The sequence below is a fragment of the Gallus gallus genome, chromosome 2 (assembly GCF_016699485.2).
Source record: "Gallus gallus isolate bGalGal1 chromosome 2, bGalGal1.mat.broiler.GRCg7b, whole genome shotgun sequence".
NCBI lineage: Eukaryota > Metazoa > Chordata > Aves > Galliformes > Phasianidae > Gallus > Gallus gallus.
In genome coordinates this window covers 18,837,759-18,864,358 of record NC_052533.1, presented here as the reverse complement: position 1 = coordinate 18,864,358, position 26,600 = coordinate 18,837,759, and the positions used below count along the sequence as shown (strand labels likewise).

General features: G+C 35.2%; 1 protein-coding gene across 3 annotated transcripts in view; it reads left to right on the top strand.

Moving 5' to 3' along the window:
- The window catches only part of MALRD1 (MAM and LDL receptor class A domain containing 1), a 230,461-nt gene that overhangs the window by 48,745 nt on the left and 155,116 nt on the right, over positions 1-26,600 (top strand). For all 3 annotated transcript variants that reach the window (XM_046921944.1, NM_001318981.2, XM_040680811.1), the window contains 9 exons: positions 39-206; positions 1,180-1,300; positions 9,984-10,136; positions 10,288-10,393; positions 11,241-11,608; positions 13,205-13,617; positions 21,037-21,127; positions 23,114-23,290; positions 25,485-25,656. In XM_046921944.1, coding sequence (XP_046777900.1) covers positions 39-206; positions 1,180-1,300; positions 9,984-10,136; positions 10,288-10,393; positions 11,241-11,608; positions 13,205-13,617; positions 21,037-21,127; positions 23,114-23,290; positions 25,485-25,656 — 1,769 coding nt within the window. The remainder of the gene's footprint in view (positions 1-38; positions 207-1,179; positions 1,301-9,983; positions 10,137-10,287; positions 10,394-11,240; positions 11,609-13,204; positions 13,618-21,036; positions 21,128-23,113; positions 23,291-25,484; positions 25,657-26,600) is intronic.

Sequence of the window (26,600 nt, the reverse complement as noted above, 5' to 3'; positions counted from 1 at the left end):
CCATTTTTTAGGTGTTTCACTACAAACTCTTTCAACAGGTAAGATTTTGGTATTGGCTGTCTCAGGACTCCCAGCTTTCAGTTTTTAGGAGGACTGCCTTGCATGGAAGTTTGGAAAAAATGTGTGATATTTCAGTATTGCCTGAGATGAAGTGGACAAAAGCAAGTATACCAGTAGAAAGTGAAGCTGGGGACTTACCTTTTCAGGTAAGTCAGAATTATGTCAAATGGTCATTTAAAATTATGGTTAAAAATGGTAATTTAGAATTAAATTACTTCTATAATAGAAGGTAAAAAGAGAATTTCTATCCTTTAGTGCTCATCAAAAAAAAAAAAAAAGTTCAGCTCTATCAATAGGTGTAGGTATTGAAGAACAGCATCATTGTTTCATTACCTCAGATTTCAGTATATGACTAGTGAAGTGTTTTTTTTAAAAAAGGACCTTTAAAAGCTTCTCATCAGTGAGGGTTTAATTATGCTGGCTAAAGGCAGAGGTGCAGAACCTTGAGCTTAAATGAACTCTACTTTCATTTGTACTCTCCTGAATATTTTCTTGTATTTTTAAATGCATTCTTATAATCCTTACATTCACAGTACCATATGTAAGACATATTTTTTTCTTTTTTATAATATATTATACTCTTATCTTCATTTACAAGCAGAAACTAGAAATGAGAAGAATCATTAACAAATTTATTAGCTCAAAGAAAATCAGAAACTTTGATTTTGTTGTAGTTAAGTTATACTTTACATATCTTATGTTCATCACACAACATAGAGTTAGTTATTCACTAAAACAGGCCTGGTATAGAACTCAGTTAGACTGAGTTATAAACTGCCATGTTTGTTTGCCCTGAATAGCTCATTTTAAAAGTTGTATAGCTTTTAACAGTTCCAGCAGGAAGATAGCTCATTCAAGCAGTGATGGCTATTATCACTTGAGATTGAGGCAAGGTTGCCTGGGTTACAAAACTTTCCATAAGTAAATGTGGTTGTGACTTTGACAGTTGAGGAATAAATTTCTGACTGATCAAATCTCAGCCATAGTTGTTGCAGGCTGATAATCCAAGTTGGCTGTAGGTGGTATTTATGTCCTGCGGAGAGAGTAAATTGTATAGAAATATATATGTGTCTTTTTATCATGTCGCCGCTAATGAACTTGCTTACTTTATCTTTACAGATCATTTTCCAAGCTACCATTCTAGCAGCGAATGCTACTGTTGCTATAGATAACATCAGTATAACAAAGGAATGTGAAGTTGTGAATATATCACTATCGGCTATCAAACCAGAAAACAAAGGCAAGTTTTGCAGTATTCAGTGCATTTTTTTCTGATGTTTGCTATATATAATTGGGATCCTGCTGACATCTTCAAGATATCTGTAACAAAGTAGGACATAATCTGAGGGAAAAGTCCATCTGCATTAATGAACTCTATATAACAAAACCTTTCACCCGATGTTACCAAGTATGTGCTTTAAATAGTTTGGAGTAGCTCTGTGAAGTAAGCTATAAAGGGAATGTCCAGGTATCACTTACTATGCAGAACCTGCCCACATTTACACTTTGATGCATGGACAGAAGCAAAGCATCTTACATCTTCCACCAATGAGTACTGTCTTTAAGGCAAGAGGGTGCTCCTATCATCAGTGTCAAATATATAACTCAAAGCAAGCTCCCACCAAACTTGTCTGTGTGCCTGCACTCTCTAATCTTGAGGTGCAAACAGATGGAAACATAGCTATGACCTTCTGTCAGACTGTTGCTTTTTGAGATGTCCATTATTAATGCAATGTTCTAGAGTGACATGGACCTAAATGCAGTCGGTGGTAATACTGTTAAGTGATACCCAACAGAAAGCCGAATATCATCTTTGTTGAAAAATTTAAAGGCAAGTTGGAAAATTTCAGTGCTGAATTTTTAAGGCTTCCTTGATATGTATATATGCATATATATATATATGTATGTATATATAGATATATATACATACAGTCTGACTCTAACTACATAGTTGATGAAATATGAATTTTATTTTTATTTTCCTACACCTACCCTCTCTATGCATCAATCACAAAGGCATGGCAGCAATATGATTATCTAAACACAGTGACTTAAAGATGAAAATCTTCATGCCATTCCTCTCGTTCTTTCAGAAATCTACTGAAATAAAGTCAGTAATCTTTGCCTATTTTGTTTTTAACCTTCCTCTTCCCTGTTCACTGAAATTTGGGTTGTTTTCTAATGCGTAGTTTGCAAGCTCATTACTAGCGGTGTAATACAAATGTTTTCTTGTCCTGGAATTTTCATTGTGAACCAATCTCTGCTATGTATGAGGGGTGCTCTTAATGTAATGCCTCCTGTTTTATTATGTTGCCTTATGATATCAGAGGTGGATGTTGGTGGTATGGCAGTAGATGTGGAACTACCCCACCTGTATCCCATCATGTTTTGTTGCTGTGTGACAGGTGGGGGTAGAGAGACAGTCTGGCAAATTGTTGTCTGACATGGAAGTGAGTATGCAGCACAGGTGTGGAATTAAATTCCTCCATGCAGAAAAAATTGACACCTGTTGGCATGCATTGATACTTGCTGAATGTTTGTAGAAACCAAACAGAAGGTGTTAGTGCAATTAAATGTTCTGGATGGACATGAAAATTTTAATAAGCACAGCATGCAAGCTTTTGTTCATGGCCAGTGAAAATGGATACCTAATGGTAGTGACTATGTTGAAATGTTTTGGAGCTGAGAATTTGCTCTATCAAACAGTCTTATTGTGCTCTTTGTATCTGTTGTAGTTTCCATGGGAATAAATAGGAGGCATTACTTTTGGAACAACCTACATATTTGTGGGAACTAGTCCAGGTGAGAAATCTGCTCTTGCTCTCATGTGAGTGAATTAGTTCTGGCATATGGCTTTCCCACCTGAGGACTGGTTAGTCATTGTCTTCAACACCAGAGGTGGTAGGGAAACTGCTGCTTCTTCCAATCCACTCAAATTCCCTTTAATTACTTATCTGTCATCAGGCAAGCACCTGTTCTAGAGCTTATTTTCACTTCATGGAAAAAAAATTCCTAAAACATCTCATGCTTCTTCAGAGGTGTTCTTCAGTTATCCAGCTTCTAGTCATCTGGCACTTCATTTACATGTGCTTCTTCTATATGTTTAAATCAGTAACAATTTTCTTGTTTGTCCTTATGAAAATTCTCAGACATATAATGAGAATTTATTTTTCTTAAAATAAGGAGACTAGACTATTGTGTATTAACTCATTGTATAGTCTATTTTAACTATGATAAAATTAAATTTATTGTTACTCCCCACTTTGATCTAATCCCTGAGATGTTTTAAATTCGTCTGTGTTCCATCTTTAGAATTAGAGTGTGGTAAGATTTTATGCCACATATAGGAAAAGTACCATTGGTACAAGCCTTTTAATATGTTGAAATTATTCTGTTCTTATGCAGCACACGGTCAAAAATTTAGTTTAGCTCATCTGGTTCTGTTGCAATTATGTGAGTCTAATTTTTTTATTATTATTATTGTAGTAAAATTTAGACATTTATTCTAGATTCCTGGTTTCATTGTGCAAAAATACATGTCACACACTAAAAAAGTCCTTTAGATTTATTCTACCAAGTAGAGAAAAGTAAAAACATAAAATATAAGATATGAAATGTTCACTTTTTCAAGTGCTGCTACTCCTGACTATTAGTTCAAAACTTTACTTCTACAGCTGAAGAATTTACTGTGGCTATAAAGCTATTATACATGACTTCCACGCATTAAGGCAGAAGAGAAAAGTGGCTGTCTTTTTCAAATTGCAGATTTACAGCAATGACCTAACATACCTGTCACGTTGCGTGCTCATGCTCTGGAAGATGAATGTTCAGTATAATTTCTAAGGTCTGCATCCTATGCTTTTGGTGCAGTTCAAATTCTCACTTTTGCAACCTAAGAATTACATGGTGTAGGAAATAGAAAATTTGAAAGCGATCTGATAACATGAAGGTATTCTTGGTATTCACTCTGAACTTTGGCAAATCATCCTATATATTCTCTCTCTCTTTTAATTTACTTTTTTTTCTGTTTACTTATAATGTAAATTATTGGATTTTGAACTATATCTAAACATCATATTGTAGCCAAATTTATATGTGTGTATATAAAGTGTATGTGAAATAATACACATTGGGAGAGATATGTATATAAATATTGTTATATATTTATGTGTTCATACATGAAATTTAATCACATTAAATTACATTTAATCATCATTATCTCTACAATGTACTATCCAGTTGAGCATAAGCATACTCAGATCAGCCTTAAAGGAAGTAGTTCATAAACTGCCCATAATCTCACTCTCTATCTATGAAGTGTTTAATTTCACTGAGAAGGCAAATGAAGAGAATAATTTGTGTATCATTTCTTAATAACTGTTCTTTTGGTGTAAACACTGCTGGATTTCTAAGAACCACCTTTGTATAAATAACAAGTTCCTAAAGTATTATAAGAACTTTTCATTTTATGGATGGGTTCTAATCTTGCCAAAGCATAAAACTTACTCTCTGCTCATAAAGTCAAACCCTTCCATGTCAAAACACCTGTCTCCTATGCTTGTTTTTCTTTTGTTTCATCCAGACAGATGAGTAACTTTTAAAGGTGAGGCCAGGATTAACAACAAGCTCGGAAGGATAGAATGAAGTTGAAGAATTGAAAAGGTTGCCAGCTTGTAAACAGAAGGGACCTGAGACTAGAATTGCATAGACAACTCCGTTGCTTGAGCTTCCTGATATGGGAGTTTAAGATGGGGTTTACCACCAAGTAATCACCAGGGGTTTAGATGAAGCCAGGGAGGGAAGAAGAAGGAAGTTGCAGGCTGGATTAGGATCAGATGGTCAAATATCCAGTGATACAGTGCTGGGAGAGAAGGAAACAATACAAGACTAAAAGGTGGGAAGAGAGGGTAAAACAAGCAGAGAATGGGAATGAGGAGTGAGGAATAGAATAGGGATACTTTGGGAGGGAACAACAGAAAGTTCCCTCCCTTTTTAGTAAGTGGTGAAAGACTGGGACCTCAGGAGAGGTCCGTGAGTAAAAGGAGCTGTCTAGGGAAATGGCTGGGCAAAGAAGAGAGGACTGGATGGAGAAAGACTGTGAGGATTTCCTTCTTCCCAGTGAGACTGGGTCTGAAATAAGTGATCAGAGAAGAGTAGTTGTGTAATAGGTGAAAACAGGAAGTAGATTGTGGAAGGGAAGAGCACTGAAGAATTGCTGATGGCATGTTTTCTCCTGAGACCAGGCAGGCTTTCAGAATTGCTATAGAACCTAAAAATCATGAATTTAACTGTCTCGTTCTGTGTCAATGTAATATTTTTAGGACCAAAAAAAAAAAAAAGTGTATCTCATTGTTATATAGTTCACTCCAATCTGGTTTCTTGTGCACACTATGGCAACAAATACATTAGCTTCAACAGCAGAGAAGTACAGGACTAAGTAGAATGGCCTAGATAATGACCATAGATCTTGTTTGTTTGTTTAATTTAAGAAAAATAGAACTTACCTTTTCAGTTACACAGGAGGAGCATTCTAATGAAGGTAGAAAGCCATGTATTTGAATGTTAGAGTACCTAAATTTTTAGGTCTTATTTTTTCACCTCATCATGGGTATCCAGTGCCTAAAATAACTAAGTTCTTGCATTGTTTAAGAAATGTTTTTTTCAAACTACACTAATATTTCAGAATGGAGGAGAGATTTGGGCCTGACTTGCTAAATTTCCAACAAAAGCATCAGTTAATTATTTGGGAGGCTCTTATTATTTTGGGACTATTTCCTATATCAATAAACTAGTCATTCACATTCAGCATTTGCAAATGACAATATCATAAGAATACAGAGTTTTCCAGTAAAAGTCAGATCTAATAAACCAGCATGTTTGGACACTATTTTTCTTAAAAATGCTGTTATGAAGCTGCCTTTAGTTAGATGACTGGATGTTTGCCTCACTACATAGAAAGGACTTGCTATCAAAAACAGAGCTGTACTGTAAATATGATTATTTTCATATCATTAATTAGAAAATGAAATTGTATCAAATGTTTATGACAGCACAGTTATTTTCATGGGCAATATTTAGATTAGGATTGACTAGCATGAATGTGCACCCAGAGAGTACTGAATTTTTTTGAGACCCACAGTTAAGCTAAAAGCTGTTAGAAGATGTACACTGAGGTTAGATTGTTAAAAAATACAGCTCCATGGTGAAATCACTTATGCTGTTTACAGCATTTTCTTCCCCCTCAGTATATTTTGTCCACTTTATATTCCATACTCTTCCATATTACATTGGAGATACATACCTATTATCTACAAGACATATTTGTCTATTATTAAAAAACCTTGTGTGACTGTAATCACAAGTAGGTCTGTTGGAATTTCACATTTGATGAATTGGCTTTCCCCAGAGAAATTAATAGTGGAAGGAAATGTTCTCAAGAGTTTTGTTTCTCGTAGCCATACCAGAGGAGAATACCATACCTATCTGCCCTATGTGATTGTTAAACTGTGATTCTGTATATATATGTATATATATATATATATAGAAGTATCATGATGCAAATCTAGTTAACGTTCAATTTTGAACTTTTATGCAATAATTTGAAATTATTTACAGAGCTTTAGGAGATAATATTTGGGGATGGAAAGCAAAGGAGGTGGGAACTCTCACAGGAGTTTTGAAAAGATCTAACTTGTCAACATTCAAGTAGACTTTTTGGGATTTTTGTCTGTTTTTCCAAATAGTTTTCTTTACTACCGATGAACTTTTGTGTTTTTAAATTTTATTTTTCAGTGTGCTTATACTGAAAGTCTTTAAAAATAATTTAATAGGATCTGTATGTCCATTGGTAAGCTGTTTTGGATCCTAGATATTAAGATGTCAATAAAGTCACATCTAGCTAGAAGTCCTTAAATTTATCTTAAAATGGGTGATTAAAAAAAGCATATGAATGTCTTGGCACATGAGGGTCTTTTTAAACACCTCTTAAATTAAAGTGAAGGTTGTATGCCGGTAGTGATGGATTATAACTTCTCACCTGGACTTTTTCATGCCAAGCTTTTCTCAGAATGCTGTATTATGTGTAAATATACATTTGCTGCCAGGCTGGGAAAGATCTGAGGGGGGTGGTTGTAGAGCTTTATGAACCGTCAGTCTTGCAGAAATCCTTATATCATAGTCATTCAATTTTAACAACTGTTTTCAGCATGAGTGTTTCTTAAATTCTTGTTAGACATTCATTCAGCTTACAGAGGAGCTGTGCACGTAATTTGGGGATTTTTTTGAGTGAAGTTTCTCAAATGAAAAATATTTAAAATATGTAAAATCACTTTGTAGCAACCCAGAATCAGCAAGAAATCTTGAGTTGTGATAAGAAGTCAGCTCAGAGAGAACTAAATCCTCTGACACTGTGTCATGGTTTTATGATTTTTGGTTATCAGTATTCCACATCACAACATCATGCAGTGTACTGGGAGTTAAAGAGCAAACGCTTTAGTTCTGGGTACCTGTCTGGAAGAGAAGAACTACGTTCCCCAAGAGCCTTTTCAAGTACTGTTATCATTCCTGCTCAAGGGAACAGATATAAGGGCGCAAGTCATCTGACTCGCCCCTCTTCTCGTCTCACCATGTTCCCTGTTGGATCGGCTCGCTACTGCTGCTCCCGACTGCATGCAAGGCTTCAGTATTAGTGTAGGGCCTTTGGCTCTCGGACAATCTTTCTCTCAATTATTGTTGATTTATATTGTATTATAGTGTGTTATCTTACATTCTGATACTATATTTAGTAAATTAGTTTGTTTCTCCTCAGATCGTTGCCACTGTTTTTAATTATTTTGGGGTCCCCTGTTTCCCTTCCTGGAGGCGCGGATTTTGCGAAATCCCTCCGCCCCACTAGTCACAGAACCGGGCTGGACCAGCCCTTAAACCATTGACACACTGTAAAGGCAATTTCCTCCAAACATCAATACTAGCAATAATTTCCTCATACACAAGGAGCAGAAAGCCCAGCAGAGTCCGTAAGATTGCTCTATAGAGTATAATTGGAGCATGTAAGAAGACAAAGAAGAGAAGAAAGGCAGAAAGGGTGCTAGAAGAGAAGGTAGATTAATTTATGTCTGTTCACTATGAGAGGAATTGCAGAAGAACCCAACTTAACTATCTTTCATCACTGAGATGATCATGTACCCGTCAAATTGATTATGAGAAAATAAGATAATTCAAGCATTATAAAACATTTAGAAGCAAATGATTTTCATCCAGACTCTATCAGCTTGTTCTATACTTCACTAGATTTTAAAAATACTTTGTTTAAAAATTAGTTGAAGGTTTGAGGGTTACTTTATCTCAAAGTAATCATCCATGCTTAAGATAAGTGCATCTTTTACATCCTGTTACAACTTGCAGATACAGGAAGTCTAGGCTGAGAAATTTAACTGATATATCCTTCATTTTTCATGTTTGTCTGTGTACAAAGTTTGTCATATTCTTTGTAGCTCTTCTGGGAATTTGAGATAGTTTCTTGTTCTTCTTGCAGCCTCAAGCAAACAAGAGGTAAATCATAAATAGCTCACTTTATCTTCCCATTATTTTGTTCCGCCAGTGGATAATCAGTCATTTCCATTGTGCCTAGGTCCTTGTACATCTGTTAATAATTCTGTCATTATTCGAGCAAAGCAATCTTCGTAAAGAAAAAAAAATCATACTTCACACTTGATTGACATCTCCAACCCACATACACCCTGTATTTAGAAAAATTATATTTGCTTTGATCTCTTAAATTTATTTTGTTTTCATTTGTGTTTCATATGCTTTGCTTAATAACACATAAATCTTGTCTTTTTTAGAAGCCCTAGGTGCCACCTATAATAATATAATATATAATAATATTATAATATATATAATATAATAATATACTGGTCAAACATACAAAATTAAAAAGAAACCAACACTTCATATTTTCCATCAATGGAATATAATTCTCTTTTCCAAGAGATGTCATTTGAAATGGCCACTACAGGTTGTGATAAATCTTTATAACATGTTGATAGAAATGGCAGTCATGTATGTGAATATTTTTTGGCTTATACATAATTAATGAAGTACAGGGTAAAAGTTATTGAAATAGTTTTCCTAAAGTTTTTCATTAAATGCTTGTTCTAATTACAGTAAGCAAAAGTATCATTTTGTGATTAGGGAGGAATTTTTAAAGTGCAGAATAGGAAAATGTGATGCTTCTTCTGTTTAATGTCACAAATATTTGTCAATGTATATTCTTCATCTTTCAACTCCTTTATTTTGCATTATATATATTTTCTAATGTATTACTGCTGTGTTAAATGAAGAACTGAAGAATGCAATTGAATATATTTTTCAAACCTTTGTTAGTACATAATTTTGTGTTTCAGAGATGTCCTCCTTTTACCAATACTGTAGCATTTTTTTAATGCCTGGTATTTAGCCTGATTCCTTTTACAGCTAGAGGAATGTTTTTGTTATCTTTAGCATACTTGCTGAAATTCAGGGAATAAGGGATTTGATTTCTGACTCTAGCATTTATTCCCTAAAAGATCTTGCAAAAGTCTTGTTATTGCTTTGTGTGCTCTGTTTTTCTACTCTGCAGCATGAGAATTGCAAGGTCTGTTTTCAGCAGCTCTTCACCCTCTGTGTGCTTTGGCTGCACTGCTTTTAGAGAAAAGGCTTTACTTTATGAATGCATTGTGTACAGGGGTTGTTCCTGTGGGACTGTTATCTTACTCCATTTTTATAAAACAAATACAGTATCTTTTCCCCACAACTGTTTACTAGACTTTTTTCTAGGATGGTGGTGACATATTGGAAATGTTTTATTTCCTTTTCACTATGTAAAGCTTTCTTAGTCATGTCATGCACAGAGACAAAATGAAATGTTTCTTACCTCATTTCAGCTTCTGTGTGTGACTTTGAAAGAGATAACTGTGGTTGGTTTGAAACTGCAAATGCAGACGGATTTGACTGGATAAGAAGTTCCAGCAGTTCTCTTGAACCTGATTTTCAGCAACAAGCTCCTCCTCAAGATCACACCTACAACAAGTCTGAAGGTAAATCAATCCAGGCCTAGGTGCAAAGGGCTGGCATAAATATACCTGCTCTTTAATCAGTTTTAAAGTGGTGATTGTGAACTATTTCCAAGCATGTAGAAACAGTGCCTTTCTTCAACCTGAAAATTTGTTTTATGTTTTCTTTTGTTAGGTCATTTTATGTTCATTTTGAAAAACAGCAGCAGCATTTCACAAGTTGCTCAGTTACGAAGCCCAAAGTTCAGACAAACAGGATCAAATTGCACAATGTCCTTTTGGTATGGGAAAAATTGTTTTAAAAATTCTGGATCATGTCACATTGTTTCTCTTGGATTGAAATTGTGGCTATAATTTACGGTAGTATACAGCCTCCTCTGCAGTATTTATTGTCTCTGTCTATTCCTTCCTCAGATAGTCTTCATTACGACCAATATGTAGATATAAACTGTAGAACAGAAGTGAAACATGGGATTTATTTGCTGTAAGGCTTTCGGCAAATTTATGTTAAAGGACTATGTCTGCATATACATGGGCAAATGCCACTAGTTTTTGATAATATTTTGACTTAAAATCAAATTGAAAATGTTCTCTAAAGACTTAAAAATAATCCAAAAATTTAGTACCTCACTAAGTCATCATTTTAGATATCAATAGAGTATCCAAAATTGAATTATACTTTCTTTGAAAGATATCTCCAGTGCAAGAATTGGAAATCCAATCCTTTTCCAGTATTCATTGGGAAAAAAAGTATTTTGGCTATTTTCTTACCACAGTCTCTGTAGAATCTTGTCAAAGAGGGAAATAAAAAATGAACTGTAATTATTTGTATACTACAATCAAATATGCATGGCAAAAGTAAATCTTTGCATGCTTTTAGGATTATTCTGTGTGTGTTGCTTAGTAATGTCAAATATATTTACCATAGAAAGAAGAAATGTTTATCAAAGAGTTGATGCGTAGGTCTGGAAATACCACACTTCTGGAAACAGAATCAGAATACCACACTTCTGGAAACAGAAACAGAACAATTTAGCTGTATGATCGCTTGGTTATATATTAATGATTTTAAAATGTTGTTTAAAATACTATTAAAAAAACAGTAAAAGTTTATTTTTGTCATTTTAGGTATTACAATTATGGACAGTCAGTTGGAGCAGCAGAGATGCAACTGCTTGTGGATGGGGTGGATGAGCCTACTGTTCTTTGGAGGGTATATTACAACCAGGGAAATCAATGGTTGAATTCAGTCATTCAGCTTGGACGTCTTTTGCATCCCTTCCAATTTTCACTCAATAAAATCAGCTTGGGATTTTATGATGGTGTCTCAGCAATTGACGATATTACATTTGAAAATTGCGCTCTTCCACCTCCAGCACTAAGCTGTGAAGGTCCTAATTACTTTTGGTGCAGAGACACAAAAGCATGTATTAGCCATTTATTGGTGTGTGACCTTGTGGATGACTGTGGGGATGGATCAGATGAAGACGAATGCAGTGAGTACTTTCCATTATTGCTTAATAGCAAAACAAACTGCTAATTAATCCCTGTAGACTAAAAACAACAGCGACAACAACAACAAAAAAGCAGAGTACAAGTACAGCCTATCAGTGTCATAGCTAGTAATGATGCAATTGAATATAGTTACTGATAGAATTCTCTCAAAATCATTAGCTTAAATGCATATGATGAGTAGCATCCGAGGGTGAATGTAATTGTAATTCAACCTCTTTTATTCTAGTGAGTCATATTTTGTTAATTCTTTTTAAAATGCACACATGCATTACAAGTTTATTTTAATAGAGAAAATTCAGTCTGCCAGTTGATCTCAGTTAATGTGCTGGTTTGGGCTACACTGATAAAATAAAATAATATACATGAACTGAAAGAAGTGCATGTCCTATTTCTATATAGCTCTATCTAGCTAGAAAATATTAAAATATCTGTATTATAAGAAGTTACTAGTTATTTTGGCCATCACTTTCAGAGAAATAACTTGCAGGAATTGAGAACTGTTGATCATTCACTATTTCCCGCCCCCCTCCCCCCCATCATGCTTTCATCATTTTTAAGAACTCAAAAACATTGTTATTAAACAAAATTAACTAACAGATTCTTTATCACATCCTATGGTAACCAAATTATGCAAATCAGAGTGAGTTTGAGAAACAGTGGATAACCTACATGCTTAAGGAGATAGCAGGCTGCACTGATATCTGCTGAGTATGATCAGTTGATCTGAATTTCAAAGACAGTGCAGGATTTCTAGCCTATCTCAGTTTTCCCACCTGTAAAAGGCTTATCTTCCTTTACACATGTTGAAGTCTACAGGAAGAAAATACTGAATTACTGATTTTGCAGTTTTAATCATTGTAACAAATAAAAGCTTAAATAAAATATCAAAGAATTGGCTATTTGATTAATAATTACGTATTAATCATTAATTACTGTTTATGAAAGGTAGATAAAAAGCTGGAACGCAAGTTAAACATTTCTAATACACAGCTTGGTTTTCTTTGCATTAGAATTAATAGTTCTAATCAATATATTTTGTCTTGATGTTAAGTAATGATGTGTTATAAATGTCTTTTGAATTTAGTGTCTGTCATGTAAAAAAATATTAAGTCAGTTATTACTTCTAACTGCTAATTTAGTTCTGTGATTTATTTCATCCAGTTTATCAGTTTTTGAAAAAAACTTCAGGGTCTTTTTCATACTTTAGTTACAAAAATGCATAAATCATTTTACTATTCATGCTATTAAATAGTTATTCACAGTGAATGAATGATGTATTGATTACCAGATGTAATGAGAGAGAAAGAAACTAAAGGTTTTTCTTTCATTTTATTTTATTTTTGCCTATACAAGGGTAAATTTGTTTTTTTTCTTTTTTGGTGTGGGGGTGGGGGATGAATTCTTGCAAAAACCAAATGGGTTTTTATCAATATTACATGTCTTTGAAAAGGAAAAAGAAAACAAATTATTTTCCTTTTCTCAGAAAGACAGTGAATAAAGAGTATATTAAAACAATATCACTTTGTGATATTATTCTGCTTACTTTACATTGACAGTCTGTTCTGCATACATTTCAGACCCTGACCTACAGTGTGACTTCGAAAATGGGCTATGCAATTGGGCACAGGACACTGAGGATGACTTTGACTGGATCAGGATACAAGGACCAACCCCTACAGTTAATACAGGACCATTAAAGGATCACACGACAGGCACAAGTATGGGACATTACCTGTACATGGAGTCTTCAGAGCCCCAAGAATTTGAAGATAAAGCGGTTTTGCTTAGTCCTCTCTTCAACCCTACTTACAATCGAACCTGCATTTTCCGCTTTCATTATCATATGTCTGGAAAGCAAGTTTACACTTTGTCAGTCTTCCAGAGAACTATGAGTAATTCCAAGGGAATACTGCTGTGGTACAAGTATGGAAATCAAGGAGGAAGATGGATAAGACAGACACTGTACATCAGCAGCTCTAAGCCATTTCAGGTATGATCCTTCTAGGTTGTGATATGTTTGTTTGATGCAGCATAAAACTCTGAAAGTATATAAATGACTGTGCAATCTCAGTAACCATCTGATAACATTGACTTTGCAATATGTTTGTGGGTTGATTTTCTTTGAGGAAGTACTGCTGAAATTTTTTTGGTGGAATTTATTTTCTCCCATCTCTAAAAAGATAATAATCTTTTCAGTATGAACAAATGATTTTTAGATTAGGAGATTTTTTTTTCTTTTTTGAATGTTGTTTACAACGAATTTCTTTGTAGATCTGCTACAAAACAGCTTATTTATGTTTCTGGTCTGTTTCCACAGTGTTTGAAGTGCTTAATATCTCGTAAGTGATATTCAGGTTGAAAAGGAAATGTTTGGATTCACTTGATGCTATAAAGCAGGGTGGTTTTGTTATTTTTTTGTTGTTTATTTCTTTGGTTTGCTTTTTTTTTTTTATGTACCTAGTAAATAAAAAACCGTAGACTCTGAAGACAGCCTAGATTTTTTTAACTCAGACCTTTACTTTTTCTCTTGAAAATTTAAAATATGAGCATATACATAAGATAATAGATACCACATATTCCTCTTCCCTCGCTATGCAAGTCTGTCATTTGTTTGCCACATTCCAAGAAAAAGATCATAGTTTATCAATAGTATACCTTACATGTTCACATTTTTGAGAATATTTCCATGCAGGTAAAGCCAATTACAGTAGACTAAACTGTTGTGATCTCCATTGGTCATGTCTCAACCTTTTTCTCGGAGTTTTAAATTTCACAGGAAATCTCTGTTCTAGATGCTATCAAACTGTGGCTGAAGTTTGTTACTGTTCCATTAGGTATTTTACATCAGTGTTAAATTAGATATCAGTGAGCAGAACTGATCAGATAAGTGAATCAGGAAATTCAGAGGTAAATTTTTTAAATGAAGAAAATGACGGTCTCTGAGCCAAGATTAAGTGTATCACTAATGCTAAAATTAACAAGTAATAAAGCTAGCCCAATATACACATACTTTGTACCTGTAGTGATCCTATTTCCTTTTGAATTCAGAAAATAGTATGGCAGAGAACTCTGCAAGGAACTTAATAATCCGGTATTGTAATATGAGCAGTTACTGAGAGATTGTATATTCTGGAGCTTTTCGGAAGTACTTGAACTTGAATGGAGAGCTGCAGTTTTCACTTTCTTGGGAGGAGTTGAGTGACGGTTGAGTGTACTACTAGTGGGGGTCTCAAGAGGCAGGCCACAAAAATGATCTAAGGATGTTGCACCTCCTGTAAGAGCACAGGCTGAGAGAGCTGGGGTTATTCAGACTCAGAAGAGGAGACTCTGGGGAGACCTGAAAGCAGCCTTTCAGTATCTAAAGGGGGACTGTAAGAAAGAGGACTCCTTCACAACATCTGTTGTGATAGGACAGGGGAAAATGGTTTTAAACCAAAAGAATGGAGATTTAAATTGGATATAAGGGAGAAGTTTTCTCTGATAAGGGTGGTGAGGCACTGGAACAGGTTGCAAAGAGATAAAGTGGAAGTCCCATCCTTAGATACGTTTAAGGTCAGGTCAAATGGGGCTCTGAGTGCCTGATTTAGGTCTAAGTGTCCCTGTTCATTGCAGGGGAGTTGGACTAGATGACCTTTAGATCCTTTCAACTCGAAAGATTCTATGATTCTACAAGAGCTTGTGTTTCCCCTAGTAAGCAAAGCAGTACAGTATTCATCTGCAATATTTCAGTAACTGTTCTGTATATGTAACTCCCTAGATGCATTACAGAAATAATCAACACCCGTGATTTTGAAAATAGAGCAAGAAGTTGCATTAATTTACTTTTGCTGAAAACTGCAAGTGAAAATATATTCCTTGTCAAAGATGTTACTTTTTATGGGGCGCTTGAATTCAACATGGAAAATAAAACAGACTGTTGAGTGTACTTACATCTTTACTTGATCTAAATTTATTTTCATACCCCTGAGATGTCAACTTATAAGGAAAAAGCATATAAGTGCATTTGAAAGGACAGTAAAGTAACAATCTGTCCATCGTAGCCTAACTTATATCAATGGTGAATGGTGTCTGCTTTTGTCCTCCTTGAATAATCATAAAACCTGACATAGTTTCTGTTCAAAAGAAAGTGCAAAGATTCTATTTTTATGTCTCTAGATAAACGGAACTGTTTCAGTTTGCTCTATTCATTCAGATTTCTCTGGATACAGAAAAGGGAAATTATGATGTTATGTGAAAATATCAAAATCAATCCCTCTGAGTGTTGTAGTCATCTTTTAGTCATAAATAAGTGAACTTTATTCTATTGCAAACAATGTTTTTAAAAAATTTATATCTTAACCCCTCTGATGTTATATAATATGATGTGAGTTGCCCCTTGCAGCATCTCCAAGACAGAAGGGTTCTGTAGGACTGTAGTTACAGTTTTTGTCGTCATTGTTTTATGTCGTAGAACCCTGAGGAGTTTCCCTGTGCCTTCTCTACTCCCAGTTTCTGATGTGCCCACCAAATGCTGAACTGGGAAGCACTTCCCATTGCAGTCACTGAGCATCATTTCTATATGATACATCAGAAAACAACTTTCAGAATCACTGAAATTCTTCTTTTGGAGGCATGAAGCCTTACTCTGTTATGGCAGGATATTCACAGAGTGAAACATTATAAGTCTCATTAGTACCAATTTAGAGAGAGAGACATCTTGGAAGTTTCATCTTAAAGCTGTTAGCTGTGAATTGAAGAACTCTTAGGTCTGCAGAAGACCTGGCCTGCTGGTGCCCAACGGGATGTGCCTTTCTCAGGGGGATATATGTGCCGGAGTTTACAGGACTGATGATAGGGCTTTAAACTGGATTTCAAGAAGGGAAAGGCGTAAAGCAAAGCCTGCCATTGATAAACGATGGGATGACATAATCAGAGATGCTACATTCTAGTGAGATCCCTTCAGCCTGCTCCACAAAGTGCTGGTAGGCTGACGCATATCTGAAATGCTTCTATAGCAATGCATGCAGCACAAGGAACAAAGCAAGAAAAGCTAGAATCTTTGACTTAGTCCCAGAAGCTGCAACATCTGTGGCATAAGCGAAACCTGGTGGGAAGTGACTGGTGTACTGTGATGGACAGCTGCAGGCTCTGCAGAAGAGACAATCAGGCTAGAAGAAGCAACAGCGTGTTGCTATATGTAATGAAGGGGCTGGACTATATGGAGCTGTCAGTTGGTGACAACATGGTTGAGAGCCTCTGCATAAGGATAAAGTGATAAGCAAATAAGGGGATGTCATTGTGTGAGTCTACTGTAGAACATCTACCCACAATGATGACACTGAAGTATTTTTCTTTAAATAACTAAGACAGACATCTAGGTCCTCATGGAGACTTCAACTTGCCAGATGTTAACTGGGAATACCACGCAGCTGATACAAACAGGTCCAGGAGAATCCTAAAACACCTTGATGATAACTTCCTGGTATATGTGCTAAGGCTCAGTGTCTGCTTGCAGTGGCAAATGCCTCCAAATTCAGCAGTTGATGGGCACAACATCAGATCCTGGAGCAGAGGAGAAGGCACAGAGCAACTCATCTAAGACATAAAACAACAACAAAAATTGTGAGAACCATCCTATAGGACACTTGTGGCTTGATTTGATTGCTTGTTTCCCTGTTCCAGGCCTCAATTACCCTGACATATGAGTTGGAGTTCATTACATTTTGTTGGTCAAATTCATATCTTTCATCAGAGTTGATGAAAGATGCTCCAGAGTTGAAAGATGCTCTGAATTCATCAAGGACTTCTCTGTTTATTAGACTTCTAATAACCACTTGTGTTCATTTTTCCATTATCACTCTTGATCATTCCCTGGTAGTAATTTTCTCTCAAGGATTTTGTCATAAGGGATTTCCACTCTAACACAACTTCATTTTCAACTTTATCTTTCTTTCCCTACTATTCTTTGTGCTTTTCCCAATAATCTTCTGAGATTCATGGGTTTTTAATCTTTATATATTTTTAATGTCTATTAAATACTGCCATTAGTTTATGTGGCTTTTCATTGTTGCAATTATACTTCATATATACTGATATTCATCTGTGTTTGTTGCAGTTTGGTAACTCCCTCCCCAGGTGTTGTCTGTGTTTCTTCATCTTTGCTTTGTGTGTTGGCTTCTTTCATCTCTGATACCTGTTAGCTTGTTATACACTACTCTTTGGTTTTCAGATTTCACAGAATCACAGAATTGTAGGGGCTGGAACAGACCTCTAGAGTTCATCGAGTCCAACCCTCCTGCCAAAGCAGGTTCCCTAAACCAGGTTGCACAGGTAGGAGTCCAGGCAGGTGTTGACTATCTCCAGAGAAGGAGACTTCACAACCTCTCTGGGCAACCTGTTCCAGCGCTCCATGATCCTCACTGTGAAGAAGATCTTATGCATTTGTGCAGAAATTCCTATGCTTCAGTTTGTGGCCATTTCCCATTGTCCTATCATGACACACTGCTGAAAAAAGTTTGGCCTCATCCCTTCACCTCCCACACCTTAGATATTTATAGACACTGATTGGATCTGTGCTGTACAATTGGTATTCGACTCTCGGGTCTTGTTAAAATATGTCCTGGCAGGCAGTGACTTGTAGAAATTATTATGATATGTATGGAAGCTGTGCCAGACCAAATTCTGTAGAATTTGGTAGAATTGGTAGAATCAAATTCTTCATGTCTGTTGGAAGTATTAACATCTTTTAGTTTGACAGTATTTCCTTAGTCATACTTTTTCTTAGAATTTATCTTAGAATAATCTTTTATCTTAGAATTATCTTTTTTTCTTAGATTTTATCTTTACTTGTTAAGTAGTTTTCCTTTGTTGTATAATTATTGAGATAGGAATATCTTCACACATTCTTGAAAAAATGGTCCTAGACTGCAGATTTACTGCGACTTCACCGGATGAAGATATCTTTATAACAAGAAAGAAATTTTGGTGTAGGTTTACTGCAATGAGTGGATCTATAGTTTGTCCAAGAACATACACAAATTCTATTGTCTCATAAGAAACTTTACTTTTCTTGGTACTTTTTCTCTGTGTATACCTAGCACTTCTAAAATGTACATTAGTTTATTTCAGAGGTATGCAGTGAAGTGCATTTTTATCCCATGTTTGCTTTCAGTAACTTATGACAAAATAGTCTATAATTTGTTTGTACTATTATACATTTGTATGTTTCTATCCTCTTCCAACTCAACCACCTGGTCTCTCACCAGAGATAACTGTAATAGCCCTTATCAAAACTAGCAAGTTCTAACTTCTAATAAAGTCACTATGTAACACTGTTGATACTTCCTGTGACAGACATGAGATGTTGTGAGGCTGTATGACTAGCTATGTACATCAAGACTTCAATCTCTATTTCCTATGCGTTCAGATACCTTTAGAGTTTACCATACATCGATGAATCCCACCCTAGCTAAAACTGTGTTTGAATGGAAGTTAAGATTTAATTTTGCTAACCTTCTGAGGGAGCTGAGCAGTGATAGAACTATGGATTACTATAAAAATGGAATGTGTACAGAGCAATGTTACTCACTGTAATTATCCTACCAACATATGTCATAGTGTTTCTTCACCCTTCAAAAATCTACTTGGTTCAAAATATGAAGAGATCAATAATTTTCTGCATATAAGGTGTCATTCTAATATGTTTTTCTTCTTATGGAGTAAGAAGTGTGTTTTATGTAGTATACCTCTTGCCACCTCTATAGTCTTCATTCAGACTAGATCTCAAAGTTCTGAAAGCTGGAAAATTTGGGAACTATTCATCCTCATTCAAATAATAAATGAGATGTGAAATGAATTTCATGGTAGATGAATTCCCTGGAGATAGTTTAATAATACCTTATGAAGTTTGCAGAATTTCAGCAGGCAAATTATTTAAGTGGTCAGTGTTTAACCACAGTGGCAGACAGAAGTTTTATACTTCAGAACTAGCTTATTAAGAGATTTTATTTTAAATTTTAAACAACCTGAAACAAGACAATACAGTTCTAATTTCTAAAATCTATAAAGAAACCACAATTGAAAAGAAACCAACGAATTTATGCATCCCTAATATTGGTTAGAACAATACTTCTAATACTTGAATGTACACAGTCCATCAAGAGATGTTTATTTGAGTGTATACCTATACGCTGTGTCTTCTGTAGTACTGACTGAGTTCTGACTATATGTCACTCCCCACATAAATAAACTATAAAAGGGAAAGAGGGGGAGGAATTAAGTAATTTATTGATATTGTTATTACCATTATATCAATACGAGGATTTTCCAATTTGCCTTACTCCTACAGCGTGATGCCAGTTCTGCCACTGGATATTGTTATACCCTTAATAAAGGTATTACTACTTAAGGAGGGGTAGGAATTTTATTTCCTCCAGGGAAAGATTAGTAGGAGGTGATAAATAAGCATGTCTTCACAGTGTTGCAGCTGGCTAGATGGTCACAGGGAGTTGTGGGGAGGGAAGTCTCTCAACCTACCAGTTCATAACAGTCAAAACTCAACACAATCCCACTGAAAAACAGAGTAGTTTATAAAGCTTTTTTTTTTTGTCTTGTTAATAACTATATAAATTAGCTTAACAAACCCTCTGCCACGGTTTGAATTTTAGCTCATTTGTGAGTAATTAATTATGAGCAGATAATAATTCAGGTATATAAAAAAAAATAATAGTGACTTATAGTTACATCAAGGAAATTCTCATTAAATCTTTCCCTAATCACTCAGGTTTTTACAGTTCAGTACTAACTCGGAATAAGTAGGCTTATTCAGTGTTGAGCAATTCAGTCATCTATTGTCAGTCAGTAGTATTTCACCAATATTAACATCTCCTATTCTTTGGTAGTAGATAATGAGAAAGTAAGCAACTATAACATAGAAAATTCTAATGAATTTGAAGAATATTTAGAATATTTTTCTTCAAAGGATTCCAAAATACACCTATAACCTACTTAATTGTTTTCATCATACAGAGATTTGAGGGTATATAATTTATTCACATAAATGTTATTATAACTGACCATTATTAATATTGTTACAATAAGTATCAAAGAAGCTAATCATAATGTGCCACTTATGATAATGTCTTGCTATCATTTTATATCACAATGATATTTCAGTGGATTTACATGATTGTAGAACTAATCATTGTATTATGGTTCACTGTGATTAATGTGACCACCAATGAAAGCTGATAATAATTAGCCCCTTCTGTAAAGTGTCTCTAAATAGAATATATCCCCTAGAACAAATTTAATCTTATTTTAAGTATGAAACATGGAAAATGACTTTTCTATCAATCAATATGAAACACTTAATGAGAAGTAGAAGTGTACTGTACACTGAAAAATGATTTTTTAATTACCGTTTCCCTAGGTCTTGGTGAAAGGTACAGTAGGAGATGGTTTCACTGGAGACATTGGACTTGATGACTTGTCATTTCTAGACTGTGCTCTTTACAACAACGGTAAGGACAGAGTTGAAGCTATGTAAATCCTTTTTCCGTGGGCTGATTGTTTTCTGTTATTTGTAAGTACTGCTTCTGGAAAAACACAAGCAGATCAAACTAAGTCAGATCTAACAAGGAAATTCAGACAGGCATCAAGAGGAAATTGCTGTGCATGTAAAGTCCTAAAGAGACCCTTTTTAACAAGTTCTTAATAAATAGGGAGCTTCCATGTTCTTTGGAATTTTGATTACTAGAAGGAAAACAAATTTAGCAGTGTGTAAGAAAACTGACCTTTCATTCAGTGAAATCTGTTTAATGCAATACAACCTTCCTCCTCTCCTGAATAAAGTTTAAAGTTGTTACACAGGAAATTGCTCTCACTTTACAGTGTGTGAACAGTTCAGATGATAAGGCAGCCTGCGCTCAGAAGTCATTGGTACCCTAGAGTATTATAGTGTCTACAGAATTGTGTAACATTACATCTGTCACAGAAGGGATTTTATGGGGACTACTATCTGCTGCACCTTTATATGTAGTCTGAGGGATCATCATAGAATCATAGAATGGCTTGCCTTGGAAGAGACCTTAAGAATCATCTAGTTCCACCCCTCCTGCCATGAGCAGGATTGCCACTTACTACATCAGGCTACCTAGAGCTCCATTCAGCCTGAACACCTCTCTGGGACATCCACAACTTCTTTGGGAAACCAAAATGTAATATCAAAGATGTAGAAACTTGAGCATACAGTTTTGATGCACAATTTGAATACTTTAACTATGGGCTATTCAATGATATTTACTCTAGACAAAATGGTATTTCACAGATTATAGAAAATGGATTATTTCAAATACAGGAAAGGAGTTGATTCTGTCCTGAAGGTTATTGTATTTGAAAAAGTTTTTCATCTTCCAGAGTGAGTAGGAGCAGAGCCTTGAATGTGGCATCTCTGTTCAAAAATTTCTCGCCAGTAAGATCCTTGATGCTATTAGGAGTTGTAGATACATTTATTATTTCATATAATTATTCATTCAAATGTTTTTTCCTCTTTTTTTCTTTTGTTTAAGACTAAAGATAATATTAGTGCATCATTCATTTGATGTCATAGAGGTGTTTGCTACCTTACAAAAGAGATGGCTCTTGCTTGTGGGGAATTTATTATCAGTCTGGATGGTACTGTGCCTTAAGGAGAAAAAAAAATTGCTATTCCAGACATATTTCATATCAAGTCTTCACATGTAGTTTTTAATTAACCTGAGTGTATTATCATATTGTATTACTATTGCTGTAGTGCATTGTGCACTATACTTAATGATTTCATTAATGATTAAATTCAAAATTCAGAAATTGTATAATGAAAATTGTTTTCTGGAGAATGGTAGCAAAGGTTTTCAAGGAATGAGAGCCAGAAGAAAGGTGCATAGTAAAGAAAAGGAGGAAAATACAAAAAGAATGGATTGAAAAGCAGTGGTGGGACAAGTTAATGATGTCACATGGATTTTTCTAGAGGGAAAAAAATATTTCTTCATTGATGAAATTAAAAGGTTAGAAGGTTACCTGGTAATTTCTAAAGTTAGTTACAGTAATCAATGTGTTGAAAAAAGGCCATTGTCCAACAATCTGTTAGCTTTGCTTCTCAAGGAAATTGAGTTTTTGTAACTGTCCTGGCAGTCTCTGTGTCGTATGTTTTTGTAGTAACTGACTACTTTCATTTAAATTTGAAAGCCAGGTAAGAAGCTTAAGTACGTTCCTACAGGTGTTGAGGGCTGTGTAAATGGTGGTTGGCTAAGATGATCAACCTAGGGCTTTCCACCAAGGAAACCTAGCCATCACGTATTCAATTGACTGTCTGCTGGGCAGGATTTAAAAAAAAACAGCCTGGCCACTCAGGTTTTTTTCCAGTAAAGCTATAACTTTGAGAAAGGATGTGAGTGGCAAGAAGAGAAATCATTAAAAATCTGGAGTGCCTTTGTTCTGTTTCTCAGAATTTTCCTTGTCTTTTAAAGGAAGCTTGCCAACAATCTCTACAACTCTATCAGGAACTTCCAGTCCTGTCACACTCCCCTTGAACAACTGCACAGAGAATGAATTTGTCTGTAGAGCCTCTGGACATTGCATCCACAAGATCCAGAAGTGCAATTTTAGACCTGACTGCTCTGATAAGTCTGATGAATCAGATTGTGGTGAGTGTACTAAATTCCGTACTTAGCTATTTTATTAGTTATTATGCCTATTCAATATATTACTTTAATTACTGTTTGCTTACCTTTGTCTTTTGATATTAACATTTAAGCATAATTTTTTTAAAAAATGATTTTCCCTAGAAAACGAATAAGATTTTGCTCAAAATGTATAAAGTCAATGTGTTTTCTGCTTTCTGCCTTTTAATGGAATGGTTGGAATTGATGTTTTATACTACAGTCCAACTTGCTGGCAAAATAGGAAAAAGAAATCCCCTTTTCTCAAATTAATTTACATTACAATTTTTCAAATGTTGAACAGTTCAGATTGGAAGACAGAATAACTCTATAGTCTCATATTTGGGGCACACATCTGGGATACTTAGGTCCATTTCTTATCTACATCTGCAACTGTAGTCAAAGACTGTAGTATTTTCAGCAGCAGACATGCTGAAGTTCAGCTATGAAAGCAATGATGTTTTTGCCATTACTATTTTTACTTGGTAAGTTTGATTTTGCCAAATGAGCTGTAAATTCTGAGTTGACAGAGGAACTTAGTGTTAAGCCTCCTAAGTTAGAATGAGAAAATAAATTTAATCTTGTTATAGGTCCCAGATATTTTCCTATGGCTAGAGTATGCAGTGTGGTGTACTCCACACAAAAGTCAGTGAGTCCCAATCCCTAAATTCCCAAAGACTTGGTGAGAACTATGGAGCTAGGACAATGGACAGTGTCACCAGACAATGTCCATAGATTTCTGAGACATTTGCTGCTTCAGAGTTGTACCAATTCACAGTATAGAGTTACAGGAGAAACTGTCAAAGGCTTTCTACCTTAAAACACAATTGTCGAAAATGTTTCTGTTCAAAAGCTAATTAATGAGAAGTACAGTCATCTTACTGATGATCAAATCTCTTCACTTGTTATCCATGGTGTAGGGAACTCCAATCACTTCTCGCAGGACTGAGGACTTAGCTAATAAAGGTATAATTAGAATTCCTCCTGTCTGTTTCTTAGGTGAATTAATCTGGTGGATCAGTGGGAGTGGAGTTATTTCTTCTAATGTGCATAAACACTAACCATTGAAAAACCGCACTGAAAAATATGTGAAGAGCCCTCTAGATAGACACCTTTTTCCTCAGAATTTTATGATGTCTTACAATCTTTTCCTTCTGAGACAGATAAGGACTGGGGAGTACATACTCTCATACATTTGCTTTTTCTGAAGCCTCCGATCACTACAGCATTGTTGACAATTCATCATTCAAATGACAGTGCTGGAATAGAAGAAATTAAGTATGTCCCGTATGAAGGCAGAAATATTTTCTCAGGGAAATGTTATCTTTCTCATAGGCATCTGAAGAAATGTTTTTAAAACTTATTTTCTTATTTAATCAGGGTAGAATACCATAATACCATGCTCCTCTGTAGTCTCAGGAAGCATCACAAATCCTCATATGGACAGAAAACTAGACAGACCACACTGGCTGTGCTTTGTTTCCTCAATGGAGATATAAAGCTATAATGCAAAACTCACTCTTTCATTAGTCTATCATTTGTAGTCAAAATTGTGCAGACTAAGTAGCATAAATAAACAGCTCCAATTCACCAATTCTTTAGGGAGATGCATTATGAGGGAGGGATGGTAGTGAGCTCATTTTTTCTTGTCCAGTTGCTGAGGAAATCAAAAACTGAGACACAAGCAGCTCCATATTTATTTAGTAAGATAAGTCCAGTACTTGACACCAATGTCAATATTAGCTTTATTATGTAGTTTTCAGGAATTTCAAGGACTGCTTGAAATAATGATCTGGTTTTCAGAGTCTCTGTGTAGGATGTTTTATAAATTTGCAATGAGTTTTTAATATCATCAGCATGTTAGCGTGAAATAGGACTAAAATACAATAACATCACATGCATTTTACATACATCCCAGGGTATATCACATGATAGATTATTTGAATGGCCTGAAAGCTGATCAGAAACACATGCAGGGGGAAAAGAATTGCTTTATTTCTAAAAAGTATCTGCCTCATAGGAAAGAACATACAAAATATCATAGATATTTTATCTGTAGAGGAAAAAATATTAATTTTAGAAGTGTGTAAGTATGAATTGGATTCTACGAATTGAATCCCTTTTTTCTATTTATTTTATCATTATATAAATGTTAAATATTCGCTGTTCATCTCTAAAGCTAAGGAAATCTGCAATTTTGAAGATAATACCCAGTGTGGATGGTATCAACCGGCCTTGAAAGAGACACCAGAAACTGATTCCATCACAAAAATGTTTAAGTGGGAACTTGGAAGTGGAGCAAAACTATATCCTGGAGAAGAAGAGCACTGCGCATCCACTGATCATACTACGTGAGTAAAGTTTTTCATGTAGTCAACTGCTTTTTGGACTGAGTTTAGCCATGTATGGATTGCCACAAGGAAAACTGCTCAGTTCAAAGTATTGAAGCAGTTTATTCATTTTTTTACTGACATGCAATTAAGTGAAAATTAACAGGATCAATGTTGTCAATACAATACGTAAATCAAGTAACACAATGTTAATAAACAAGTACAAATTTCTAAATGCTCTTCTATAAGTAATCCCCCCAAATTCTCCCTATACAGAATAATAAATGTGCACCTCTTCTGCTAGGTGGACACGTGGAATACAAGCATGTTCCCACTTTTGGGAAAACAAGTTTTACACACTTCTAGTTTGGAGGAGACACAGTTGCTCTGACTTTATACATATCCATGCCCTGTCTATATACCACTAATACATAAGCCATGAGACACAAGCACTCCTTGTAGTACCTTATACTGTCAGCTAGGACTGCTTGTAGCACTCAGTGGGGGAGGATGCTCTGACCTATCCAGAGGTTGTTGTACCAGCAAAGCAACTTCTGAAATATCAGCATCAGTTTTTGGCTACTGCTGTTCCCATTCTGTAGTCTCTCCTCACTATTACAAAATTTTCCTGCTAATACTTTGCAGGCTGACTCAAAAGACTTTGAAAATGTTTGCAAAATTTTTTGTTACTGTTTAATTTATTTGATGGTGTTCGTCATCTTGATCGGTTTTTGGGAGAATGCCATCTCAAATGGCAAACATGCATTTGCTTTAATGTCTTACTGGCTATTGTTATCTGTGCAATTTGCTAAGGGTGTGCAGCGTCAGTTATCTCAACAATAGGTCTTGTGAATTCAGCTGTCATTTGGTAATTAAGTAGTGTAGTTTGAAAACAACTGTAGTTAAACTAAATTGTAGTTTGGTTTAGTCTATATATTTATTTGTTTGTTTGTTTATCTGATAAA